This window comes from Pezoporus flaviventris, unplaced genomic scaffold, assembly GCF_033815535.1.
Source record: "Pezoporus flaviventris isolate CSIRO_AGI_PZ_B2104156 unplaced genomic scaffold, CSIRO_AGI_Pfla_v1 ptg000002l, whole genome shotgun sequence".
In the NCBI taxonomy this organism is placed as follows: domain Eukaryota; kingdom Metazoa; phylum Chordata; class Aves; order Psittaciformes; family Psittacidae; genus Pezoporus; species Pezoporus flaviventris.
In genome coordinates, this window is record NW_026892550.1 from 74,801,655 (window position 1) to 74,829,058 (window position 27,404).

General features: G+C 40.9%; 1 protein-coding gene across 8 annotated transcripts in view; it reads right to left on the reverse strand.

Annotated features, from left to right (window-relative positions):
- The window catches only part of MTHFD2L (methylenetetrahydrofolate dehydrogenase (NADP+ dependent) 2 like), a 65,753-nt gene extending 38,944 nt beyond the window's left edge, over nucleotides 1-26,809 (reverse strand). For 2 of the 8 annotated variants that reach the window (XM_061463531.1, XM_061463516.1), the window contains exons 1-7: nucleotides 26,599-26,809; nucleotides 18,615-18,799; nucleotides 17,235-17,357; nucleotides 12,810-12,962; nucleotides 11,781-11,888; nucleotides 8,009-8,101; nucleotides 2,552-2,677 (exon numbers count right to left, since the gene is read on the reverse strand). In XM_061463531.1, coding sequence (XP_061319515.1) covers nucleotides 2,552-2,677; nucleotides 8,009-8,101; nucleotides 11,781-11,888; nucleotides 12,810-12,962; nucleotides 17,235-17,357; nucleotides 18,615-18,799; nucleotides 26,599-26,738 — 928 coding nt within the window. In that variant the 5' untranslated portion in view covers nucleotides 26,739-26,809. Of the gene's footprint in view, nucleotides 1-435; nucleotides 517-2,551; nucleotides 2,678-6,931; nucleotides 7,007-7,069; nucleotides 7,235-8,008; nucleotides 8,102-11,780; nucleotides 11,889-12,809; nucleotides 12,963-17,234; nucleotides 17,358-18,614; nucleotides 18,800-26,598 lie in introns of those variants that run through there. The other 6 variants (XM_061463524.1, XM_061463541.1, XR_009745136.1 and 3 more) reach the window with 5 other exon arrangements.
- Between the last annotated feature and the right edge of the window lie 595 nt (nucleotides 26,810-27,404).

Below are 27,404 nucleotides of genomic sequence, written 5' to 3' on the forward strand. Positions count from 1 at the left end.
GCTCCACCCAAAAAAGCCATTCCAGTTAAATGCTCTGTGTAAGCTGTTGCTTTATTTCATGTTTCTGGTCCTTGCAGCCCTCCCCCCTCAGCATTACTGCTGTGGCAACAAAGGCCCTATAAACAAGGGCCAAGTACTCCCACACACATGCTACCCTGTTCCCAGAAACATGTCTCCCTTCCTGAGACTGAAACTTGCTGTTCCAAAGTAACTACAACAGTACTGGCAATCACCTAAGGATGATACTGCTTCTTCTCTTCCCTGTCAGTTCACCCCCCCTCCCGTGGCTCCCAAAAGCTACAGAAGTCCCCCTCCCTTGGGCACAGATTTTGGCAAATTCTTAACATAAAGAGGGGTACACAATGTGCTGTGCTGGTTATATACAGATAGATGCACATACAGGTGAAGAAAGGCCAGCAATATTGGGGTAGGTACCTCAGCACTCTGCAGCTGACCTCCACATGTACAGCGTTTTCCTGCCTTGTTCTTTCTGATACCTGGGAACTGCTCAGTGAACTACTGTGAAGAAAAAAAAAAAAAAAAAAAAAGCCTTTCTTTGTGCAGACACAGTTTGGACTGCCAAGCAAAAAGAGGACATATGGGGATGGAGGAAATCACAGATACAGTTTAAAGATATTCTATAATACATCCTGTCATTTTTGCCTCACATACACCATTAAGTCTGACAAGCACAGAGGTACCCAGTTAAATCTCTGCTCACCCCATAACATTTCCCTACTTAAAGAAGGGGATGATGAGACAACAGATACTGGTGGGCTACACAATCCGGTGCTGCATAGCATGCCAGCCAGTTATGTACCTGGCCTTAACCTGCAAAAACCACTTCCACTGGGGCTTAAATGCAAATTCACTCAAGTGACAAGACAAAGGAAAAGGATGAAACAATTTGCTACATTAATATATTAGCTTGTTCCATTTCCTCATTGCCAAATCAAATGCTTGGTGAGGGCGATTTACTTGTTAGTATGTAGAACTGCATACACTGTGATTTTTTTGTTGTTGTTGTTGTTAAGAGATTTACTGAAACTTTCACCGATACCAACGAACCAACAACAATTTCCCTTTGGCAATGCACAGTGAAATGCTACTTGCAACTGTAGTGGCATAATCCAAGCTGAAGTTCCTCCCTCCTTGTTGGATCTTCCCTCCCCCCAAGTAAAATCCTGAGAACAACCCACAGCAGACATGATGAGACATATACAGTGCATTGCTGAAACTCTGAATCACAGCCTTGTCACTGAATCTACACCTATATTGCATTGAGAAGGTCTCATGATTAAAGAAAGACAAACAAAAAGGATAAAACTACATGTTTCTCAAAGGTTAGAGCATTTTTCCTCCCATACCTACTAAGCAAACAAAAAAAATCCTGAAAGTTCTCTATACTTCAGTTCTGAAAATAGAAGATACAGCTTTTTACTTGTGATAGTACAACCAGGATTACAAAACAAAACAATAATTTCAAATTGTACTGCGAAAGTATTTTCCTACTGTAACTACTGTAGAGACAAGTTGCACACTTCCAAATGCACGCCAAGACAATCCCTTAGCTACACTTGTGCAGTTAATTCCACTGACTTTAACAGACAAGTATCATGTGTGATGAGTAAAAAAAAAAAAAGCAGGAACCGAGGGAATGAGGTAATTACAAACACATACAGCTGGCTAGAAACATTTTGAATATAATTAAGCTTTGAGACATTATGCCAGCCAAGATGTTAATAACCATAAAAAAAAAACCCTGTGGGTGATTTTCATACTTATCAAAATAAGGAACTGTTGAGAACCATTAATAACGTGGGTAAATGCTGTCTAAGCTTCCCACACTCAACTCTGCCAGTAAGCTTTAATTTTCAACTGCAACAGTCCTGCTATTCCAGTCTGGAGCTCCTCCAGAGCAGAGATACTTAACTGCATTACACTGTGAACTTGCTCGGCCACACATGAAACAAAAAGATCAATATGTAACACCATCACCATTTTTTATCTGTTAGGCTTGCTTGGACAAATATTTTCAACAGCTTCACATGAACCCACATTAAACCTTAGCATAAAGGACGCTTCTAAAGCAGAAGTTAATGTTTTCATAAACAAGTGTAGAGTGAGAGCATAAGAGGAGGCTTGAAAAGCCGTAGTATAATAATATTTGCTATGAACAGTGGGAGACCCATTGCTGGTGAAAAAGCAGAAACTGTTTTTATTGCTTACTCTTGAAACATTTCAGACTCACAAAGAATTGAAGAAGCCTGGTGATAAGCATCTGTCACCACACTACGGTAAGAGCTCATCTGCATCTCTTGAAGGTTGCTAGTATGTGTAATTAAAAGTAACACTTCTTCTGTTCAATAATAGCATCTCTTAAGAGCAGATGAACACAGTTAGTTCTCTTATCTAAGTAAATAAATTGGAAAAACTCCTGCAAGTGTCATCTCATTTGAGACACTGGCTATTCCAAGTATTTATTGAGAATGAATCTCACAAACTTCAATCTATTTATCCAACTGGTTTTTACAAAGAGTGTTTCACTGACCTTCAAAGTCCACGTCCCCAACTAGCTTGGTCTTTCCTGTAAGAGGGTCATGGATATGGTTGATGCCTACATCAATCACAGCCGCACCTTCTTTGACCATGTCAGCTGTAATCAACTTTGGGATACCTGGAATCATCAAGATGAATTTGATTAACATGGCTGGGCAGCTTTAGGTCATCAGTTTAAATTATATCAAGGGCTGTGCATGCTTATGTATGTGTGCACAAAAAAGGTTATTTTTTTACTTGAATGTTTCTTGATACATCACACACAGAAAACAATAATCCCTCAGTTTCACACAGTTTGTAATTATGAGAATGAAAGGCGATATTTCTTCATTTTTACTAAACATTTTCAGCTAAGCCTGCAGTCACAAACATAATCGACATGATCTCAATGAAGCAGTTAATTCCTGGTTTGTGGTAGTAAGTCCCTTTCATAGCATTTCCAAAGAAAAGCTGGGCCATGAAGATGCTCTGTGAGCCACAAGAAGTCTTTAATATAAAAATGTCAGAGGCCTGCTGATCCAAAGTGTTGCCAACTGCTGAAGCAAGCCCTGTACGTTACTTCCGTGGCTTTTTGTATTATCTGCATTGGATATACATTTCTCCAATTTCTCATATACTTGTTACTTCCACAACATTTCAACCACTCACTTAATTAGTGAACATGAACTACATGAAAATACACTACTACAAAAACCAAAATAAATGCTAGCGTGACAAGACACTCTGATCTACCCTGCCATCTTATTTTTGACTCCCATCACCTAGAAACAATAGACAGGTATCCTGGGTTCAGCTGTAGCAGTTGTTTTTTCTGTTTCCTAGTAGCTGGTGCAGTGATGCATTTTTTACTTTAGTCTGAGAACAAGGCTGATAACATGCCAATGTTTTTAGTTGTTGCTAGGTAATGCTTACTCTGATCAAGGACTTTTCACTCTCATGCTCTGCCAGTGACAAAGGACACGGGAAGTCAGGAGGAAGCAGAGACAGGACACCTGACCCAAACTAGCCAAAGGGATATTCTGTATCACAGTCACATCCAGTATAGAAACTGGGGGAAGTCACCCAGAAGGCCCAGGTCACTGCTCGGTTCAGGCTAGGTATCGGTTGGTGCGTGGTGAGCAACTGTATTGTGCATCACTTCTGTTTATTGTTTTCCTTTTCCCCTTTTAGTTTTATATTCTCTCCCCTTGATATTTCCCTTATCATCATTATTATTGGTGGTAGCAGCTGTAGTTTTGTATTATACCTTAGTTACTGGACTGTTCTTATCTCAGCCCATGGGATTTACATTCTTTCCATTTTCTTCCCCACCCCTCCAGGAGCAGGAAGGAGGCAGGGGGGGAGTGAGCAAGTGGCTGCATGGTTCTGAGTTACCATCTGGGCTTAAACCACAACAGCAAACAGGAAAAAATAAAATGGCCATTTCAGATTTACCCAAAATAAACAGCATCAGCTCAGTCTGTAGGAGAGAAGCAACTGCCTTCCAAGCAACACTTTCTTCACCTGATCCTCTCATAAGCTAGAAAGAAAAATACAGCCTGGCCTCAGCCCTACACCCCTTCTTCACCTCTCAGGCGACATCTATTACACACAAAATCTAACATAGCTCCTTACCAAACAGGGTGGCAAACCACCATTTTGTAAGGCAGTAGTCCTGGAAAATAAATGCCTTCCATATTGTGAAGAACACTGCCGTACTGGATTTAAAACTGCAGGTAGCATCACACATTTACTTTGAGGAGATCAATCTCATCCAGCTTTCTAGAGGCAAAACTTCCATGGCATGCCAACAGCTCCTCCTGATGCACAGAAAAGACCTCCCTTTCAAAAATAGTAGTTCAGTAGGCTCAAAGTAGTTCAGAGCCATTTTAACTACAAAAAAGTCTATCTTGCAACTAATGTAGTAGCGCTGCTTTATCAACAGTAGCATCATGTGATTACACACCTGAAAGTTTCTTCCTGGACAGTCACAACAAATGAAGCCTCTTCTGGAACATTCAGGCAAAGCAGCATCTGAGACCGAAGTCACTGCATGCTATCAGAGAGCCAAGAACATCAACTCCTTACACATCATTTGCATTAGCCTATGTACCTTAATTGCATCAGTGGTACTCTTTCCTCTGTACTCACTTTAAATAAAATCTGGAATTTCTTTCCTACCATGCAACCTCCAACTTGAAGTGATGGGAAACTCCAACTTTGAAATTACAAAGCACTTTGCTTCTTGAGCAATTCCATCAGTTCTATGTTTTGTGAGGAACGTTCATCCTAGTAATAGGGTATCTCCAAAGGGGGAATCTAAGCTCCCCTCTCTCCACCAAAGCAGCCTTCTCTCAGACGGAGAGAAATAAAAGGAAAACAGCAAATCCATCTGGTTTGAGACTAGTTTTATCAGAGGCAAGCACTGGTGTACGAGAGCTTTGGCTTCATCTGAAGCGCTGGATGACAGCCAGTTAGTCATTGGCATACAGGCAATACAAGAACCTTCTCTGCTCTCGATTTCTCACTCCCCCATAGGACACAAGCTTGAAACTCTCCTTCTAATGTTGGGCAAGCCAAGACCTCAAATTCTTTCCTATGCCACCTGATAACATCTGGCTATGTCTACTTCATCATGCTCTTATGCAATCCATTGCAAGCTGGCTGTTAATTGGATAATGCCTCAGCCTTATGGGGGTAAATGATCTATGCATGATAGGGATAGAAGCACATTAACAGCTGCACAGTTACACCCTTTGTAAATGGTTTGATAATAGGCCAAATACTTAATAGCAACAAATGAACTAACCTCCAAACCAAATGAGCAGATCTATTTATTTAAGCCTACTTTACATACCAAGTAGGAAGAGATAAGCATTAGTGCAGCTATTCCTAAAATGCACTGACTGAAGAATGTGGGAAAATCTCTCATTGGTGCCTTCTGTAGAAAATTATCAATCACATTTTAAACAGAAGAGAAACAAAGCTGGGAAGGAATAATCTACATGGATAGTTACAATCAAAGCAGGCAGGAAAAGTGGGGTTCCGGTTTTCCTAGGGACATATGGGAGAAAATACATGAAGATGGATATTCTCAAACTCCAAGGCAATAAAAGAAGCCCCTGACTTGAAGTGTTAGGAAAGCCATGAAATGCAAGTGAACAGAAAACTCCTCACAGAGAGTACAACATCAGAATGAAGAGACTCCCTGCAACAAGTCACCAACCAGGAGCCAGAATGCAGATGACTCTGCTGAAATTACTCCGTAGGAAGAGGAGAAAAAGAATACAAATCTTGCGCCTACATGCAGACATGCATAAAAGACTGTTTTCCATGTGCACACCTTGCACAATGGCCTATGACAGCAGCTGTTCCTATCTGGCAGGGTACAAGCTAGCTTTTTTGCAACACTCACTGAACAGGTCACACGTTTCCAGGCAATGCGTGATCCTGAAGCTATAATGTGCAGAATTCTCAAGTAACAAGAGGAAGCCTGGAAGGATTCCAACTTTCTAAAGCATAAACTTCCCCAGCACAGCCACTTGGACAGGGCTGCATGCTGTTTGCACAATTCAGCTGTATGCTTTTGCATCATTCCAAGTGTATCTCAGATTGTGTAACAACTGTTATATCATGCTCCTGTTACAAGTGACACAAGGAAAACACAAAACACACACGGTACTGAACCCTTTAACTGCAAACGTAACTGATGGCAAACTGTTCAGCATAAAAATCAGAAGTGATGATAAAATTGGAAGCAGTGACTTTGGATGAACAGTTACTAGTTGTCGTGGTTTAAGCCCAGTCGGCAACCCAGAACCACGCAGCCGCTCACTCACTCCCCATCCCCCCACCACCCCTCACCCCCCTCCCGGAGGGATGGGGAGGAGAATTGAAAGAATGTAACTCTTGATAAAAACAGCCCAGTAACTAAGGTATAACACAAACCACTACTGCTGCCACCAATAATAACAATGATAAGGGAAATAACAAGGGAAGAAAATACAACTGCTCACCACCCACGGACCAAAACCCAGCCCGACCCAAGCAGTGATCTAGCCCTTCTGGGTAACTGCCCCAATTTCTACACCGGGCATGACGTGCTGTGGTATGGAATACCCCTTTGGCTAGTTTGGGTCAGGTGTCCTGTCTTTGCTTCCTCCCAGATTCCCCTCCTGCCTGGCAGGACGTGAGACTCAGAAAGTCCTTGGCCATGGTAAACATTATTTAACAACAACTAAAAACATCGGTGTTAGCAGTGCTGGTCTCAGGCTGAAAGTCAAAAAACACAGCACTGCATCAGCTACTAATAAGGAGAAAAATGACTGCTACTGAACCCAGGACACTAGTTTACTTCCACTCAGCACATACATTATCATCATCATTCCTTCACAGCGCATGAATTCTGGTCATGCCCACAGTTGGGTAATCCTATGTGGAACCAACTGAGCCATCTCTTGTTCCTGACCTGGCATGAGAAAGAGATAGTACAGTTAAGCCCTGAAGCAAAGGCCATCTCAATGCAACAGGAAGCGCTGAGCTTTAGACAGGTACCTATCTGTCTTCATCTAGAAATTAAGTAGGCAAGACTTTGGTCTTGAAGATGATGAAGAAAGAGGAAGGGAGGAGAAAAGAGGAAAGATGCAATCCTCTTGTAGTCCTTCAAACTGGTATGAGTCAAGGAAGCTATCCTGAGCTGTGACAGGACATGAAATTTTACCAAGGTTTTTATTAAGTTGCATTGTTCGGGTTTGTTTTCTTTAAGTTAATTTATATTTCTATGTAGGATGTCCATAAACAAAAAAAAACAGAGGTTGCTGAGAAACAGTTCTGCTTGTTTCTTTATTCCAGACTAGTCAAACTAAGTGTTTCATCCTACACTGCTTTGAGAATAAAGACGCTGATCTCTTGCACCCCTTCCTCCACGCAATTACTATTCTCTTCACACGATAATTGTAAAAGAAAAAAAATAAATTCAGCCATACGTTAGGTTACCAAAACTATCAGTTAATTTGGCAAGGTTGCCTTTAATCCTAACAGTGAGGGAATGCTACCATTGTTTTATGAACACAGCCTCCAGCTGATTTCAAGAAACCCTCCTGTCAAAATTTCAATGACTCATGATTTTTGCACAGCACAGAGAATGTTTTAATTTACATAATTATACCTGTATAAACTATGCACTGACTGGTTCCCAATCTTGAGTTCACTCTAAAGTCTCCCTAAGGGAAAGGTGTCACATGTGACCAGAAACAGTTTATGAGTCTGCAGATGTGAAGGGCAAGAATAAAGAGCCAAGTCACTTGCCCTTCTTACAAGAAATCCTACTTACTGCACACCCTCAACAAACATGAGCACCTACTGTTTGGTAAAACATGAAATAGCCAGCAGTGCCACCAACACAGACACCAAAGTCTACCTTTTAGGTTTTGAACATTGCAATTGGAGTATTAACAATAACTAGTATTACCTGCAGCTACAATTACAATGTCAGCAAGTTGCGTATGGATCTTAAGCTGCTCTTTTGGTGTGTATCTGTGAGTGATGGTCACTGTAGCATCACCTGAAATGTAACAGATTATCAATTAATTGTCACATATACAATGCTTGTACAACATTTACTTGGGGACATTAACAACAGTACAGATGATCATCAGATTTGTCTTGGGATGCATCATATATGCACCCCAAGTTGTGCCATTATCATAGGCACAACGCTCACAACACTTGCTGCTCACACATGAAAAATACATTTAAACTTAATAATTCTCACAGGATGAATTCATTTATACATCATGGACTAACTCAGTCCTTCATCAGCTTCCTTACATTTAGAGGAATCACACAGAGCAAACCCAACATGAAATCCAGTGTCTAGGCACAATTTGTACTGTGTGCCATAAGACTCAGTTGTTTGTCACCAACTAAAGTTTCAAACACAAGCTCACCACGTTTGAATCTCTGTCCTCAACCACATTTGTCATTCATCTGTCCTGAAGAGCCCTAGATACTTCCCTTGATGATCACAGTCTTCCCTGTACTTGTGACCCAACTTCATAATAGTGTTTCCCTGGAGTCAGAGTTTAGTCTTTGACCCTACCATCTCTTGCATGCCCTGATAAAACACAACCAGTTGAACCCTTACTTCATCCCAGAGTATGAAGTGTTTGACATTATCATATACAAAAGTATGCATCGTTTTGGTCAGACTCAAAAGATCTGAGGCCTGCTCCTGCATGTATCCACATTTCTTGGCAAGAAACTACAAATAAACCCTCCTTAGTAAGAGATTAAAAACCTTGTGCTGTTTGATGAAGATACTGAGGAGAAACTACAACACACAAAACAGACTGTCATGGGGATAGGGACTGAAGACTCACTGCATCCTACAGCCACCACTCGTGATCCCCTCAGGAATGCCCAAGAAAACAGCAAAGATAACAGCTATCAGACTCCTCCCAACACTCTCCCTGTCAATTATTTGTACTGCTCAGTGTTCAGGTATTACATCCCCTCTTCTCCACCTTCCACTCATCATTGACTACTAAGACACATGATGAACCATTAAGCTAAAAGTTTTCACTATCTCAGGTGTTGCCACCAGATCTGCTTCCTCTGGAATGTGTCTGACTGCTTTAATCTGTGCCTCTTATCTCATTAACTCTTCTCCTCAAGCATCTCATCTTCAACCTGTCTGCACTCTGACTTTTCTGCTCTTCCCCCTCATCTTTGATCCCTCTTCTCCTCCAGTCTCTGTAATGTATACCTTTTCATTGAAGAGAAGCAGATAAAGGCATTTTCAAATCATGAGAACAAAAAAGTACAGATGTGCATGAACACAAAATCACAAATTGTTACTTCTAAAAAATATACACATAATGGGATTCTTTTGACCTCTTACCCTGTACTCAGCAGAAAGGCTGAGAAAAACTAATGGATAAAATCCGAAGTTACAAACAGTCACATCTTTGAGAAAGTCAGCGGTATTCTCCTCATCAAGATTTTAGTGAGGAATGTGCAGGTAGGTAGCTCCTGAAACCAAGTAACTGCTCTCATTACCAAAAAGGAAATGAGATTAAAAAAAAAAAACCAACAAAAAAAACCACCCCAAATCCAAAAACCAAGGGGGGAAGCCCCTACCTTCAGAATAGCAGTCCAGAAGCTTACAGACACCTCAGAAAGGGTAGGTTATCCATTTACTTGTGCTCATGCCAAAACAGAAAATAAACAACTACTTCATACAGCTATTTCCACTGTAAGAAGACAAATACATTTAGCCATTAAGATTCTGCATGATACTGCTGAGTTAAGTCACCAGCTTATAAAATAGAGAGAGCCCCTCGACCTGCCCCCACCAAACACCGTTTGCTTTGTAAAGGTTCAGATTGCTTTCTCATCTAACCAGGTATCGCCATCTGCAGGATATGATGGTTTCTACACACAACAAATCACTCATGAAGACAGACCCCAGCTTCTCAGTTTTGTTCATAATCTGTAAAAATAACCACAACTAAAACCTACAAAGAGAAAGAAAATAAACAAAATAATAATAAAACAAAATAGCAAAGAAGATAAGTGCAGAACACTAACCAGATTTTCAAGGACAGCCCAATCTGTGAATCAGGAGTGAAGACTATACACCAACCACAAAAGTTTATCACCACAAATACATACTTAATGCTAATTTACTGGGAACTAAGAATAAAAATTCCTTTGTTTTCTCAATGACAGCTGATTTATGCTGTGTACTAATACTCGGCAAGCTGGAAAAAAAACCAACAAACCACCCTAAAAATAAATTCATGTCTTCAGAATAAGCAAAGATAACTTCAGTAAGTTAACTGTACACTTAGCTTCCAGTGCCAGTAAGGGAATATCCAAACGTTTTCCTGTCCCTGCACAGAATACTTGACAAAGTTAATTCATGGACTAGCCCTCCAAACCAAATTGTACTACTAGTAGGCAGTCAAACAAGAACTACAAACCAGGATACAAGTGAATAAAACTGAGCCACAGATCCAACTACCTCAAAAGCTGAAAGCTATAAACCAGTATTTAGTTACAGCTAAAACCCACCCATGCAACTACTATGGATTTTGTAACAAACTGCTAAGGAATCACAGGTCACTAGGGCTCCCCATCTCCAGCTGAGAAACATGCAAGTAGTTGGCAACATAACTAACATAACATAATATTGTATAAAGCTTCATTCAAACATCAACCCACACTGCCAGTAATATACACAAGGCAATATTAGCATCAAATGGCAAAAATGCTACTCATTTTCATGGGAATGGGGATGAGACCAGAAGTATGCACTGACGGTAATTACAATTCAAACACTAAGAGAAGTTTCAAACAGCAACTTTCCCACAGAGCCTGAATGGAAAAGCCAACTCTATGATTAGTGAGAAGCTTTTTGTGTTTTATTATATTAATAACAGATTTCACTGCACTCCTATTAAACATTGCTGGGATTAATCATTCGTTTTTACCTCATTTGTGCACACCACCATGGCAGTTTCCAACATCAAAATGAAATTGCAAGAGAACACTATTTTATTTAAATTCTATTTGTTTTTCTTTCTGCAGCACAATTATAGTGGCACATGCATGCTTCTCCAATTAGAATTACTTAAAAATATTTCCCTTACAACCCCAATTTCCAGAGGGATATAGTGCACTACAGAAAAATCCCCCACGTCAATGTGTAGTATCATAGAGCTCACACAGAAAAGTGTTTGTCATTTGGGTATTTTCATAATCACCACCTAACAAACATAGCACAATACAGGAATTGTGTCATATTCATCTATGTATGTGTGTATATACACATGCGTGTGACAACTTGCATATGAAAACCTTGAAATTAATATTACTAAACCCAAGGATAAGGCATGCAGCTGTATTACTGTGTATAAATATCACATGAACCTCTGCAGCTCAATAAGGCCATGCTGCCAGGTATTACCCTCAATGTTCAACACTAACCATGTTTAAACAGTAGCTGTTTCCCATGGAGCACAAAACAATGATGTAATACCAGAAAAAGTCGAGTCCAGAAACTGCTCTTCTGAGAAGATGTCAGGAAATACATAATAAATTAGCAAATTCGCTTTCTTGCTGTAGTTGTAAATATTGCACAAGATACAAAAGCTTCCACTTTTTGTCCAAATCCTCTGGTCAGCTTGATTTTCATAATTTCATGAATGGAAGCTTTTAAACAACACTCACGGACTTACCTCCAGGCCTTTCGTGCTCTCCATCAGTATGTAAAAGCATTGAAATAGGCATTCCAACATTCTTAGATCTTCCCGCTACTACAACATTTTTCCCAAATGTCTGTATTCCTTATAGGAAAAAAAAAAAAAAATTATATTCTGCTATTTTGATACACCTAAACCCTTCATTCTTAGTCACCAAGATAACGTTACGTGCTCTTGTTGACTGCTGACAACTACACAACTTGAAAATCTCCAAGGCTGAATTTGAGGGAGGAATCCGCAAAACAACTTTCAACTTTCACCTTAGAGAAACAGAACCTGATTGAGTCGCCAGCTATCTGAATCACCCTTTGGAGTGACCTCATTTCTCTTCTCTGACCACAAAGGGCAATGGAAACTCTTACATCCACCAATAAGAACATGTATATTATACTTATGAAATGATAACCATTAAATCCACAGGCATATTTTTCCCTAATACTGAATTAAATGCTCCAACTTTTGCTGTTGGTCCTTCCCCTAAGAAGAACTTACACATTCAAATCAGGACATCAGCAATAGCACAAAAAGTTCCTTACAACATCTGCTGGCTCTTTTGATGCTGAGTGAGGTTAAAAAGGCATCTGAAGGGATGTTACATGGGTCCTGACAGAGGATGGGAAGGGTTGGTCCATCAGATCAGCATGGAAAGTTTGAGGCCCTCAGTGACATGGTTTAGTGGGAGACTTGGCAGTGCTGGGGCAATGGTTGGATTTAATGATCTTAAAGGTCTTTTCCAATCTGGTTGATTCTATGATTATAGAATACAGAAAGTAATTTGAAGTGTTTCACCAAGTATTCTAGGCAGACTACTGCCTATACATAACTAATAGTTATGCTACTGGCAAAAAAAAATCTCATCTATTTGGCACCTCATTATTTAGATTAATGCTCTAAATTTTTGTTCTTCCATCGGCCCAGTATCTTTAGACTAACTGCACCTTGTAACTCACACCTGATTCAATCCTTCCAAGATAAAAAGAGTTTCAATACCGTTCATTTCCTTACCTGTCCGTTTGATGATCTCCCAAACGGCAGCAGCAGTGGCAGGTATTATAGAAGGCTGGTCAAGACACAGGCGTCCAATGTTCATAATGTGAAATCCATCCACATCCTTTTCAGGAGCAATAGCATTACAAACAGCTCTCTCCTCGATGTGATCTAGGAAATACAATTTTTCACATTACAATTCTTTCACTTGTCAGGTGATGCCAATACTACCTGAATCATTACACTGAGAAACACAAGTTGTTTCTAGCTAGGTAATTATTATTACTATTCATTATGAATACACTATACTCCCCCCTCTTAAAGGCAGCAGTTACAAATTCACCTTTTCAAGTCATCTACTGAAAATGAAATGCTTCAGTTTGACACTGTTTTGACAACAGATTCAGTCAAAATATGAGAGGCTGATACTCAACTGAGAATGATGACTTTGTAACTATGAAAATACACGTTCAAGCAAGACACTTCAGAGTTGCTCCTGCATTCTGAAAGTGTTACTTGTCAAGTGGCTCAAAAGAAATAATCTAAAGAGAAAAGTTACTGTGCCTATTACCCGTCTCTAAGATCACCAAAGATAACCTAAGCTGAAATAACTTTGCAGGTCTGCCTTTCATTTCCCCTTTTTGAAAAATGTAAGTAGTAATCTTCTAATCAGCAAAACCAAAATGTATTCTACTTTTCCAGAGAGCTGTTAGAAAACAAAGTTGTTTGATACCGATGAGTCCAAAACACTACACTTAGCTTAAATGACTATACCTGCACATAATTTATTACTCATGTAGTTGCAATGAACATTTTTCATGTGCATTTATCATGTGCTATTGATATGGAATAGGTCTGCAGATGCTTAAAGTTTACACTGCATAAACACACAAACTGATAAAGAAAAAAAAAAAAAAGCATTACCAAGTCCTACTTCTGCAAAGTTACAAACCCCATACATACATAGACACTCCAGAGGAGCAGCTCTATAAACCATACTCATAAATGACCCAGAAAGCAAACCCTAGATTTAAACCAGACTGTTAAGATACACGCCATTTTTCAGTTTAAGGAAGATTTGTTCTGATTCCTAATAAGAAGGATCTGAGGAAATTGAGATGCTAAGTACATGGATGAAAGAGCCCTACAGGTCAGACTAGCCTCATTCACACTGAGGGCAACCATAGTCTTGTTTTTACGTCAACTTGGGAAATAAATAAATAAATAAGAAATTTTGAGTAATCTATTAAACAGCTTTTGCAACAGAAAATTTGTTAACCTTAGGGAAGTCAGTTGTTCATCAAACTGAAACTTCACTGCTCTTACAAATACCTCCTGACTGCTGTCTTCAGCTTCTCAGATAGAGACAGATCACAGATACATTTATGTGTAAGGGAAAGAAATCATACTTTACAGGGAGAAAAGAAGATATGGGCATCTTTCCCTCCTCAAAACAGACACTTCTACAACACCATGTGGAGCAAGCCATCCATAAACAAGGAAACCAATTCAATACCAACTGTATAGACAGTTACTATGTTATTCAATGACTACATTTTATTTGCCTCAAGAAATTTATTTTCCTGATTTGTTCCCACCTGACTGCAGGTAGCCTCATTTATTCCCAGAGGAACAAGACTATTTCTGATGGATGTTGCTGTCAGTCTCACAGAACATGCTTAGTCTCCTCTCAACTGACAGTCAAACTCTTTTACTGTCATTCTGAGCTATTCTGCATGCCAAGTTCCTATCTGCACTCACCCTTCTCCTTTTAACCAAACTTACAAGACTACACCAAGCATCTCTTGCCCGGATCCTCTGACATGCACATAGAGAAACTCTTACACAGCAAACAAAATGTGTCTCTACTGTTGACATTCAAAAAATAAAGACTAGTTCTGGAATGGGAAGCTGATGAAAATAAAAACCTAGCACAAAAAGGATCTGAAAACTTACCATGTGGATCAAAGCAAGGAGAAAGCTGCTCAGCAGGAGCAACAAGCTCCCTAGAAATAATTTTGAGCAGCTCTACTGTGACACTGCTATGACTTTAGCAGCCAGTTCCACTAAATCAGCCACGCTTCAGCTGGCAGTCCTGCACAGCAGATGGACATACGGTCCCCTGCCTCATACTTGCCGCTTATAACTAAAAAATTGAGTTTTCCATCTTCAATCTCAAATAAATATCTAACATTCCATAGCCATCTTCCAGGCAGCTAAAAAAGATACAGGAAACCCTCCACAAAACCATTACCACATCAGAAGTAACACACTCTGAAGGTGCACAGAAAGGAAGTTTTCCTCAGGCAAAGATGACAATCCTCAAAGTTAAGTTGCTCCAGCTCACAACAGTGGAAGAGAACAAGGCTTTTTTCTGCTTGTATTTTTATCCCCATGTTGATCGAAAGCCACACCTGTGTGTGGTTTACTGCAAAAACCCCAAACCCCACACAACCACCTCAATTCTGGAATAAGCAGCCCCTACTGATCAAGTTATCACAACTTGAAGGCTTTGTCTCCTTCCATTACAAGGCAAATAAGAAGAATTTTGGAAAATGAGCTAAGTTAGCTTTCTGCCCTTTTGCTTACGAAGCTCCTTTGGGAGTGAAAAAAAAAATTAATAAAAAATCTAACAATAAGAGCTATAGCTGACATCTATTCTGGAAAGACCCTCCTGAACATTTGCTATTCATGATAACTTGCATATTTAAGTTTCCTCTAAAGACAATGCTGAAGAAGTCCTGCTATTGATTAAATTACTCTAAGATTTTTATTAAGGCAGGTAACAGCCAAGCCCCAAACCAGCAAGTTTCATAGGTTTGAGGAAGGCTAACTAGTCTTTATGTAGTTACCAGGACAGACATAATGTTCTTGCAAGGGATACTCAACCACTTACTTCAGGGCTTAAACAATGGACTAGCATCAGACATTTGAATTACACAACTAGAATTATCCTCAGGGTTTGTGGTGTGGGTTTTTTTTTTCTTTTCAGTGTTAAAATTCAGGTTTAAATTCACAGTTTCGAGACTTAAGTCTGTTTCTGAACCACATACCAACAAGGGCAGGCAGTTTAAGACTGGATGAGCCCATTTCTTTCTCTGTCCTTCAGACAGAAGGATTTCCATCTACAGGCTGGCAATGCTCCATCTTTGGCATGAGTTCTTACTACTGAAATGAAAATTCTTCCATTTCCTATTTCCCCTAATCTGTTCTTAGTGGGAAAGATGTTTGTTCCAAGTAAACCGATCACATTCCATTGGCTCCCAGAGTTCCTCTCTTGGTGGGGAAGATTCCAAGGTCTCCTTATCTGTGTTATACTCCCACCTTGTGGTCAACTTACTTCAACAAGTGGCCGATTTCAGTTCGCTTTAGCGTAATAGGAAACGCCAAACTTCCTAACCACAAACACTGGTGTTTATTACAAATACAAAGCAAGCATCTCTTCAACACTCAGCACCTGACCCCATTTCTGCTTACACGAAATAAAGGCAGCGAGAATTCCCTGAAGGTGAAGACCAGTACTAGGAGTAAGAGTGGAAATGAAAAGCTCACCTCAAAACAACATTTCAGCCTCATTATTATAAGAGATACGTAAAAACAGCAGCCCCTGGAGCCCCAGCTACTGCTAGAAATCATGCCAAAAAGGCAGCTCCTGCCTCTCACAGAACACGGCATAAACATACAATCAAAGACAACACTTAGAAACACAGAGATGGGGCAACCCAACATGCCAGTCTATTTATTAACATGACTCCAGTAATTTGGGTTCCTCTCCATCAGGAAGCATGCGATGGTTTTACCAGTTTGACTTACGTAGATTTAGATGAAAAGTTTTATCACTGCCAAAATCCCATTTTGACAGCTACTGGCAAGTGTATTTTAGAGAGATTTTATTGCAAATTAGGAGAAGTGAAATAAAAACCAAGAGGACAGTAGAAGCTTTTAGGACCTTAGCACAAAGCTCACTAGGAACATTAGGAATAGCATAGAAAGCATGATCAAATATCTAAGGCAAGACCTGGAATCACTGCAAGACAGTACAACTTGGCATGACATAGGGGAGGAAAATACAGCAAAGGTCTTGGAGTTCAGGGCTAAACAGTGCAACATGACAAAAAATATAAATACATATATATATATATATATATAAAACTAAACTGAGTAAAGTGTGTCTGTGGAGGGAAATTCCTTGACACAGCATTTGACTGAACTTACAAAAAAGGCAAGGTTGAAAATACGAAGTGATTCTCATGAATTAATTAGCTTTTCTGTTTAAAATTAAGTACAGGCTAGTATACAACAAAAACATCTCAACTAATCACTAGGCATGTCCTTTCTCAAGAGTTTTTTCTGTCACCAAGATAGTCTTGTAACTCAAAACTGTCAAACTCTTTCATTTGACATTGACTGTATAGAAGGAGTGGGGCAAAAGATGTCACCTACCTGGGAGAGGTAACTGAACTAACAAAGCACTAACTCTTGAATTCTTGTTGAGTTTTACAGTCATATCTAAGAGTTCTTCCTGCGATATGTCTTTAGGCCTCAGTATGATCTCACTAGAAATGCCTGATATAAAACAAAAGCAGAAGACATGTTAGTACCAGGAAATTTATCTACAAACAGCTTACTCATTTTGTGTGAAAATGTGTGTGATACTTAACAACTGTCTTAAATAAACACAGATGACTTACTAGAAAGTCTGTTTTCATTTTCTGGTCTTTAATGCTGTATTTCTGGATGTCAAGTATCATCTTACAACAAAACATACAGAAATATATGACCACCAACACCCTACAGTTGGACCCAGCAGCTCCAAAACTAAACAATAGCTTCAAAGTATTTGGAAAATGAACAATCTAACTTTTCTACAAACATGCTTTTGACAATTACAACTACAACTGAACAGATAAAGCTACCACTAGCATTACTGGCATGTTATCTGACAGCTTTTCTACCACAAAACTCAGTATTAGAAAATAAAGTTTTTCAAGTTACTTCAAAAGACTGCCATTTCGCTGAGAGCGACTACACTCATATTTCCCATTTAGGCTATTACACTTTCATCTGAAGATGAGGTGTTATCAGTCACTTCACTGTTTGCTTTCATTATAGCTGAAATTTTGCCCTCCTTATTCAGAGCTGCACAGCCTTGCTTTTGTATTGGTTTGCCTGGCTCGACTGTGAACTTAGAGCATTCCAAGGGACAGAAATTCCATGAGATACAGCAGATGCACATGAAGACTGATATTATGAAGAATTTAGTGACATTGAGAAGAAAAAGGCTATTCTCAATATCTATTTAATCACTGTTCCCAACAATTCTAGGGTAGGATGGACTGCTACCACAGTGGAGTTAGGCTGAAAAATGCACATACAAAAAAGAAGGAATCTAACAGGCACTTCAAGCTCTTAAGCAAGTATTTCATATTTAGAAAAAAAACGCAAAAAAACTGTCATGAAGAAAGAATTAAAACCTAACATAATTCCACTCTATTTATCTTCATTCACCAAGCCCCAGTTAAGACACTGAACTATCAAAAAAAAAACCCAACCCTAGTGTTCTTCTTCAGTTTCCAGTTTCCAGCAGTAAAGGTGCAAACTGCTCCCTAATGTTCCTAAATACAGAATTGAATTTAAGCTACCATTAATGGGCCATTAAAATTACTTTAACTCCTTTTTCTTCAAGTTCATCAGGGAAGAAGAGGAGAAAACCAGCACAAAATTAAACTGAGATACAAAGAGTGCTCCTCCCCCCACTTTCTCTTACTGTTAACTAACAGCATCTTATGCTTACCAGGATCATTTATATCACATAACACATACCTACTGCTGTAGCTGCTCTTATCTTGTTTCTGACATAGATATGACTGGCCGGATTGTCTCCTACTAATATGACAGTGAGATGAGGTCTCTTGTTTCCAAAGGATATCCACAATTCTACATCCCTTTGAACTTCTTTCAAGACTTGTTGAGCGAGCCTTGTCCCTGAGATAATGGTTGCTTCATCACTAGAAAGATGAAAACATATACAACATTTAGCTCTAAGATTTCATAAACAAGACAATTAAGTGTGCAATCTACCATCAAATATGCAGTTAAATTCCTGTAACCACTCTTGGCCCCTCAGCCAGCACTACAGCAGATAAATGTCCTTAGGTGAAAGGCCCACAACCATTGCCCTACCCATGCAGAAAAGCAGAGGAAGAATGAAAGTATTGTGCCTTCAACCTGGCCTGGTACTACTTAGTCCCCCTCTCTCCCTCTATCATGGCGTGATCATCACCCCAGCCAAGGATGTGGACCCCCTCACACACCTCACCAACCCACAGCAAACAAGAAACCTCCAGCATATATAACTTTCAGACGCTAAATGTTCATTTATTTTGTAACAGATAAGCAGCCTTTAAAAACTAGCTTTATTGCTTGGTGGTGGTGGTGCTTAGAGGGGAGAAAGCAGGAAGAAATGGCAAGAGCAAGAAATTGTACCACTGATCTGCTTTAAAATGTTGCATTCTGCAAGATCCAAACCCCACAACTTCAAGTAGCCAAAAGGAGTAAGCTGCAGCTAACTTCTTTCAGAAATTTCTGCTGTTTCAATCATCCCTAGTAAATTTTCATGATCAAAGAAGCTAAATGCACAAGTGTGGAAGGAGAAAGGTAGAGAGGGAACAGCAGCAGCAACAATGAGCCCACACAGGACCTGGCAACCACAAGACCACCCAAAATCACAGACTTTCTATTGCCTTATAGAAAGAAGTCATCCAAACTCAGCCTCTATCTGACTGAGAGACAGAGAAAGCCAGCCTACATTTTATGTTATTTAGGAATGGTTCTTGGAGGACTCTGCTACATAGGAAAGAGCAAGATACCCACAAGTAATTTTCTCTGGATTGGAAAAAGTAGTATCTTGCTAACTTCCGCTACTGCTTAATCCCTTTAAATAAATTAACAACTTATAAGCAGTAACATGACAACCCCAAAATGTATTTTAAAATAAAATTTACTTCCAATGGCATCTGAGGTTGTCCTGGTTCAGCAGTAGCAGTCACTTTTCTCTTTAGTAGCTGATGCAGTGCTGTGTTTCTGACTTTCAGCCTGGGAACAATGCTGATAACACCAATGTTTTTAGTTCTTACTAAGTAATGTTTACTCTGACCAAGGACTTTCTCATCCTCAGCTCTGCCAGGGAGAAGGGGAAGCTGGGAGGAAGCAGAGACAGGACACCTGACCCAAACTAGCCAAAGGGGTATTCCATACCACAGCATGCCATGCCCCCAGTATATAAACTGGGGGGAGTCACCTGGAAGGCCCAGATCGCTGCTCGGGTCGGGCTGGGTATCTGTTGGCAGGTGGTGAGCAACTGTATTCTCTCTTCTTGTTATTTCCCTTATCATTATTATTATTGGCAGTAGCAGCAGTGGCTTTGTGCTATACCTTATTTACTGGACTGTTCTTATCTCAATCCGTGGGAGTTACATTCTTTCGATTCGCTTCCACATCCCTATGGGAGTGGGGGCAGGAAAGAAGGTAAGGAGTAAGCAAGCAGCTGCATGGTTCTGAATTGCTGGCTGGGCTTAAACCACAAGAGAGGTAAACCTTAACAGTGCTCCAAAGGCACCCCAGAACAGAATGGAAGTTGAATTCCCTACTCAATCTTACAAGCTCCACCCTCACCCCTGAATGACTCTTTGGTGACAATAATATTAAGAGATACCCTTTATTAAAGCTCTAAATGTCTTTTATCAACTTCCCATGCTGCCCTCACCAGGTAACTGCTTAAAGATCAAGTACATCTTGACTGAACAGGACTTCCTCAAGTATTATTTTGTTCAGATCTTCCAAGTGTCAGCTTTATCTTACCTTGGTTCTTCTCCTGGTCGCCAAAGTCTTCTCCACCTTCCTGCCTGTCTGCCCACTGTAAGCAAGCACAGCCACTCCTCACCTTGTACATGTCTACAGGACATATACCACAACAATTCAAGCTTGCACCTACACTAACTGAACCTCTCTTCACAGAAACATCAAGAATCCAAACATGATACATACATGTTTCTTGGTACAATCATCTGATAAGAGTAACAAGTAAATACTATTCTATCTGTAAAAACACAGTAAAATAACAAACTCCACAGAAGCAGAGCTACCACACTGAAGCAAAGTTGAAGTTACTAGTGGACAAGTTAACTCCTATTGAGCAGAGCTGTGAGGCACTGTAAGAAAACCATACCTTCCTGGCTCATCAGCTACTAATCAGAGACCATCAACTCATTACTACAAAGTAAGCCTGAACAGGAGACAGTTTCCCTGCCGCAAACATCCTTCACTTCCTTCTTTGAGAGGAAGAACTTTAGATGTATGCATACATTCACAGGTTGAACCCCTGTGAATTGAATAAATTAATTCAACATGACTACCACTTGTAACTGACATAGTGCGGCACAGACTCCAGGTGAGTTTTATAATGACACCAACAAGGTGCCATGATAATTTAAACAAAAAACCAAACAAACCAAAATAAAAAAAAACAACCCAAAGTACCTAGAATTTATGTTAAAAAAAAAAAAAGGAGAGAAATAGAAATTAACACATTTGCTGATAACAATTTCCCCCACTGTGAGGAAAGCGAAGTATTGCAAACACACTTAGCACACAAAAAGCCATGAATACCTTGCTTCCTTCAATTTTACACCATCCACAGCTACTTCCCAAACACAAGTTTCTGTAGTGTTTAACTTAAGTACATATATATCTATAAAATAATTAAGCCAACAGATGTGGTTTTATTCTTTTCCTATATGACCTGCTCTGTATGCACTCATTTTCATAGATGTCTCTCATCTTCATTATTTACGTTTCACCTATATGTGCCTTTGGCATCAGACACTTCTTTCCATGTACTCATTATGCCAAATAAATAACTAATGCTTGCCTATGTAGAAATGCCATACATATTTAAGAATACAAGGAGTTCACAATATTTGGGTTACAAAAGATAGTCTAAATCCACATGAACATGTTTTGCATTTATATGCTACTTTTACTCTAAATGTGTCGCCAAAGGAGAAGTCTTCCTAATCTTTAAGCAAATAACCTTTAAGTGCATGCCTCTTCCTTAAAAAACTAGACACAGACTTGTTAAATTTCCAAGATCTGTCCTCAAAACTGACTGTTCTCACCCTGTCATGTTCAACCCTCTCAGTCATCCAAGGACCAAAACCAAATCAAACAAACAAAAAACAGTGCCAAAAGCACACTGCCACACACACACATTCTAAGCTTGGACAGAACATACATATTACACCCTATCCAGAAAGTGCTACAATGGGATCGTCAACATCTGCATCTTTCTGAAGACAACAGCAAGTTCTACAGGCTTTAGCAAAAACCTCAGGGCAAAAACTTGCCCAAAATCAGAAATGTTTCAAGTTAAGGATATTCTGAAAAAAATAATACTCCTACCATTAATTATTTCAGTCTTGAGAATTTATCTCATATTATCATCACTACAGCAAGACACACTGTTCTTCCTGAAAGATTTTAATAAATTGAATGTAATCACCATAATTATTTACTTGACTCTTACACCAAGTGTTTGACTATTTTGACTTTTGCTGCTTGAATTTTCCTTGACAGATAAAATAAGCAAAATGTGTGACGGTATTTTACCACTATTTCCTAGGAATACAGCAGTATTCATTACCTCTCTTGATCATTCCAGTGGATTCACAATTTTGTCCCGATTTTTAAGACAAGGGTACAAACTCAGTATACCATGGAAACATGCATAGCCTGTTGTATAACAGAAGTGTGGGTTTAGTTCCAATAAAAACCCTTCCTGGGAAGAAGATAAAAAAAAAAAAAGGAAAAGCTCTAGTAGATTAAGAATTAAACTTAGCTAGAGGTATTAAAGATAACAGGAAGGGATTCTACAGGTATGTAGCAAATAAAAAACAGACTAGGGAGAACGTAGGCCCTCTCAGGAAGCTCTCGGGAGAACTGGCTACACAGGATTTGGAGAAGGCTGAGGTTCTGAATGACTTCTTTGCCTCGGTCTTCACTGGCAAAGGCTCTGACCACACCACCCAAGTCTTGGAAGGCAGATGCAGGGACTGTGACAACGAAGACCTTGCGACCACTGTAGGAGAGGAACTGGTTCGAGACCATCTTAAAGATCTGAACGGGCACAAGTCCATGGGTCCTGATGAGATCCATCCGTGGGTCCTGAAGGAGCTGGCAAATGAAGTTGCGAAGCCACTGGCCATCATATTTGAGAAATCATGGCAGTCAGGTGAAGTTCCCGACAACTGGAAAAAGGGAAATATAACCCCCATTTTCAAGAAGAGGAAAATGGATGACCTGGGGAATTACAGAGCAGTCAGTCTCACCTCTGTGCCTGGCAAAATCTTGGAGCAGATTCTCCTGGAAGGCATGCTAAGGCACATGAAAATCAACAAGGTGCTTGGTGACACCCAGCATGGCTTCACTAAGGGGAAATCCGGCCTGACCAATTTGGTGGCCTTCTATGATGGGGCTACAGAACTGATGGACAAGGGTAGAGCAGTTGATGTCATCAACCTGGACTTGTGCAAAGCGTTCGACACTGTCCCACACGAGATCCTTGTCTCTAAATTGGAGTGACATCAATTTGATGGATGGACCACTCGGTGGATAAAGAACTGGCTGGATGGCCGCACGCAAAGAGTTGTGGTCAATGGCTCAATGTCCACCTGGAGACCAGTAACGAGTGGTGTCCCTCAGGGATCGGTGTTGGGACTGGTCTTGTTTAACATCTTTGTTGCTGACATGGACAGTGGGATTGAGTGTGCTCTCAGCAAGTTTGCCGATGACACCAAGCTGTGTGGTTCGGTTGATACCCTGGAGGGAAGGAATGGCATCCAGAGAGACCTTAACACACTTGTGAGGTGGGCTGATGCCAACCTCATGAAGTTTAACCATGCCAAGTGCAAGGTCCTACACCTGGGTCAGAGCAATCCCAGGCACAGCTACAGGTTGGGCAGAGAAGAGATTCACAGCAGCCCTGTGGAGAAGGACTTGGGGGTGTTGGTTGATGAGAAAATGAACATGGGCCGGCAGTGTGCACTTGCAGCCCAGAAAGCCAACTGTATCCTGGGCTGCATCAAAAGGAGTGTGACCAGCAGGTCAAAGGAGGTGATCCTGCCCCTCTACTCTGCTCTTGTGAGACCTCACTTGGAGTATTGTGTGCAATTCTGGTGTCCTCAACATAAAAAGGACATGGAACTGTTGGAACAAGTCCAGAGAAGGGCCATGAGGATGATCAGGGGCTGGAGCACCTCCCATATGAAGACAGGCTGAAGAAGTTGGGGCTGTTCAGCCTGGAGAAGAGAAGGCTGCGTGGAGACTTCATAGCAGCCTTCCAGTATCTGAAGGGGGTCTACAGGGATGCTGGGGAGGGACTCTTCATTAGGGACTGTAGTGACAGAACAAGGGGTAACGGGTTAAAACTTAAACAGGGAAGTTTAGATTGGATACAAGGAGGAAATTCTTTCCTGTAAGGGTGGTGAGGCACTGGAATGGGTTGCCCAGGGAGGTTGTGAATGCTCCATCCCTGGCACTCCTCAAGACCAGGTTGGACGAGGCCTTGGGTGATATGATTTAGTGTAAGGTGTCCCTGCCCAGGGCAGGGGGATTGGAACTAGATGATCTTAAGGTCCTTTCCAACCCTAACGATTCTATGATTCTATTAGCAAAATGTTTCATTAGGTATTTAGAAAATAACAGCTTGACATCCTTCAGCAATAATCTTTTTCTTTGCCTGACTACCTCCTGACTACCTGCCTGACTACACCCAAAACTAAAACATTTTAACACTCTCTGGAAATATATACTTGAAACTTTAATGTATATTCGTGCACAAACAAATTTAACAGATTAAACAGATGTTTAATAAATGTTGAATTAGCTTGTCATGATGAAAGTAGTTCCAAGTCATTAGTAAACCCAATAATAAAGCATTCTGGCTTTGTGTTCAAATTGGATTGGTTTTCACAGTCCTGTCAGTCTGATCAGTTGTGTTTTTTCTATATCATATTTTGGGGGACAAGCAAGTCTATACCTAGAACAAAACTGAGGAAAAAAACCCCCACCATGCTTTCTGAGACAGTCTAAAACAAAATGTGCACTTTGTCTCTACTAGAATAAAGTACTTAACCAGAGTAAACCAACATCTGATTAAAGTTTTGTTATATTACTATGATGCATTGTTGTTTATCAGCACACTCAAACATGAGAAATGCTTAACAATTCAACACATGGGGAAATTATATAACAGCCAGTAGATACCGTATTTAGTCACAGACACTTGTTTAAACTTTTTAGACACATGGATGGTAGAACATTGTGGATTTTAAATATTATCCTAACAGCATAAGAAGTTGTTCTGAAACAACTTCTTTCCTCCGCTAACATTTAAGATGGGGGAAAAAAACATAATTCTAGGAGAACAAACAAACTGCCAAGGGCATCATCCATTTCTTAAAAATAACTCCAGAGACAGGCTTCCCCCTACTGCTTACCAAGCTACTCAAAGAAACTTGTTTAAATACCAGTGGCTAAAAAGCAGAAACCATTCTGGGGTTAGATACCAATACCAAAAAGGAAACAAACAAGGTGGTAATGTGTTGTCATTTACCATTCCAAAACGTTTCTCTTACTCCTTTCAAGATTATTCTCTATCCTTCTTGACTCCAGAAATTACTTCCCCAAAGTAAGAGAACAGTTGCACTAATTCAACTTTTTATATAACGTCATCAAGAACCCACTGTCTGCTACAAGGTCACAATCTATTCATAACCACATTTTTCAAATCTCTGGATTTACTTAACAAGTATTAAAGCTTTATGCATTTCTCCCTATGTAATACTTAAGATCCTGAGAGTTTATCAGGGCAGCATACGCTTACACACCTGCTAGACTAAATATGCCTGAATTCAGCTCACCTTTCAATTCCAGCAACCTCCTGCATATGGATGATATTATTTTGAACCCTGTGTTTATAACAGAACAATTTTGGTACTGAACCTTTTTCATCCGTGCATCCAGCAACTTGCAAGATATTACAGAAACAAAGACCTCAGCTGCTGTTTTAGACCATCTTATACACTTAACAGCCCAACATCATAGGGGGCATCACAATGGGATGCTCTCAGTACTGTACGTATGACATGAAAACCTTTGTAAAATCATTACAGGAACATCTACGTTTCACAGAACTGGGAAAAAAAAACAACCCACAACAAAACACAAACAACAACAAAAAAAAACAAACAAACAAAAACAAACAAAAAAACCAGTTACAAGCAGCAAAGAACAGAAGTAGAGACCCACTGCGCAGAAACAGTTTTCTATCAGGAGCGAACACGTTTAACAGCCAGATTCCCATCAAAGAGGAGGCAGGAGACCACACCGCAAGCCCTCCTCCATGACAGGGCACCGTTTAACCCGCCGCTGGAACCACGACGCCGGTGCCGCAGCCCTTCCTCCTTCCCTCCGTCGCTCCAGCTACCTCTTCCCTCTTGCACTGACCCCGCAGAGCCCCGTTTTCCCGGGAAAAAACACAACTCGGCCCGGAAGCGGCCCACAAGAGACAAAACTCCCCACAGGCGCTTGGCACCCGTCGCAAGCTCCCAGCGCGACCGTTAAACGGCGGCGGCGCGTGCAGCCCGCCATTACCCAGAGCGCCCCCGCCATACCGGGAGAAAGAAGGAAGGAAGGAAGAAAGAAAAGAGGAAGGCGTGAGGAAGAAGATGCCCCGAGCGGTGCGGCGTACCTGGCGGCGCGGCGAGGGGAGCTGCTGGTGCTGTAGGCGGCCAGGGGCGCCGGGCAGGAGAGCGCTCGCCACCTCCTCAGCGGCGCCAAGCCCGGGCGCAACGCGGAGGAAGAAGAAGTGAAGGCGGTCGCCGCCGCCATGTCGGTCCCGACGGACGGGAGCGCCTCCGCAACCAAGCGACGAAAGGAGGAGCCACTGCAAGAACTGAGGGCGTTGCGGAAGGCGGACCTGCTGGTCCCTGTGACGGGAAGCACGGGCCGAAGGGGACACGAGGGAACTTTCCCGGCGAAGGGGAAGGTTAGGGTTAGAGCCCCATCTGCGGACTGGCCGTCACCCGTGGTGTGGACGGGGACTGGTAACCCGCGGGTTTATGTGCTGAGAGGAAGGGTGGCACAGCCCCTACCCACCTCCCCAGCCCACACCACCCTGCACTGCTTGGTGGGCTGCGCCAGGAGCTTCTGCAGATGGTGATGAAAAAGGCGATCTTTGTCTCATTCGATTCATATGAACTCCAGCCAAAATTTGGTGAGGGCAAAGCCGAAGCCGACTTTCGGTAGCACAGGAAAGAGCCGATGTCCTTCAGAATTCTGAGCTGCACGCTCATGTCCCAGGGGAAGTTGCTTGGGCTTCCTTGCAACTTGCATATTGCTGCTTTCCATCGTGTTCTGTTATTTTTTTTTTCACGAAAAATGTGGAAAAAATCCTCTATGCAGAGGAGAAGAAGAGAACAAATTGAGATCTGAGATAGTGTATACAAGACATACCAAAATAATACTGGCAACCTTACCTGCAGTACTGAGCCTACT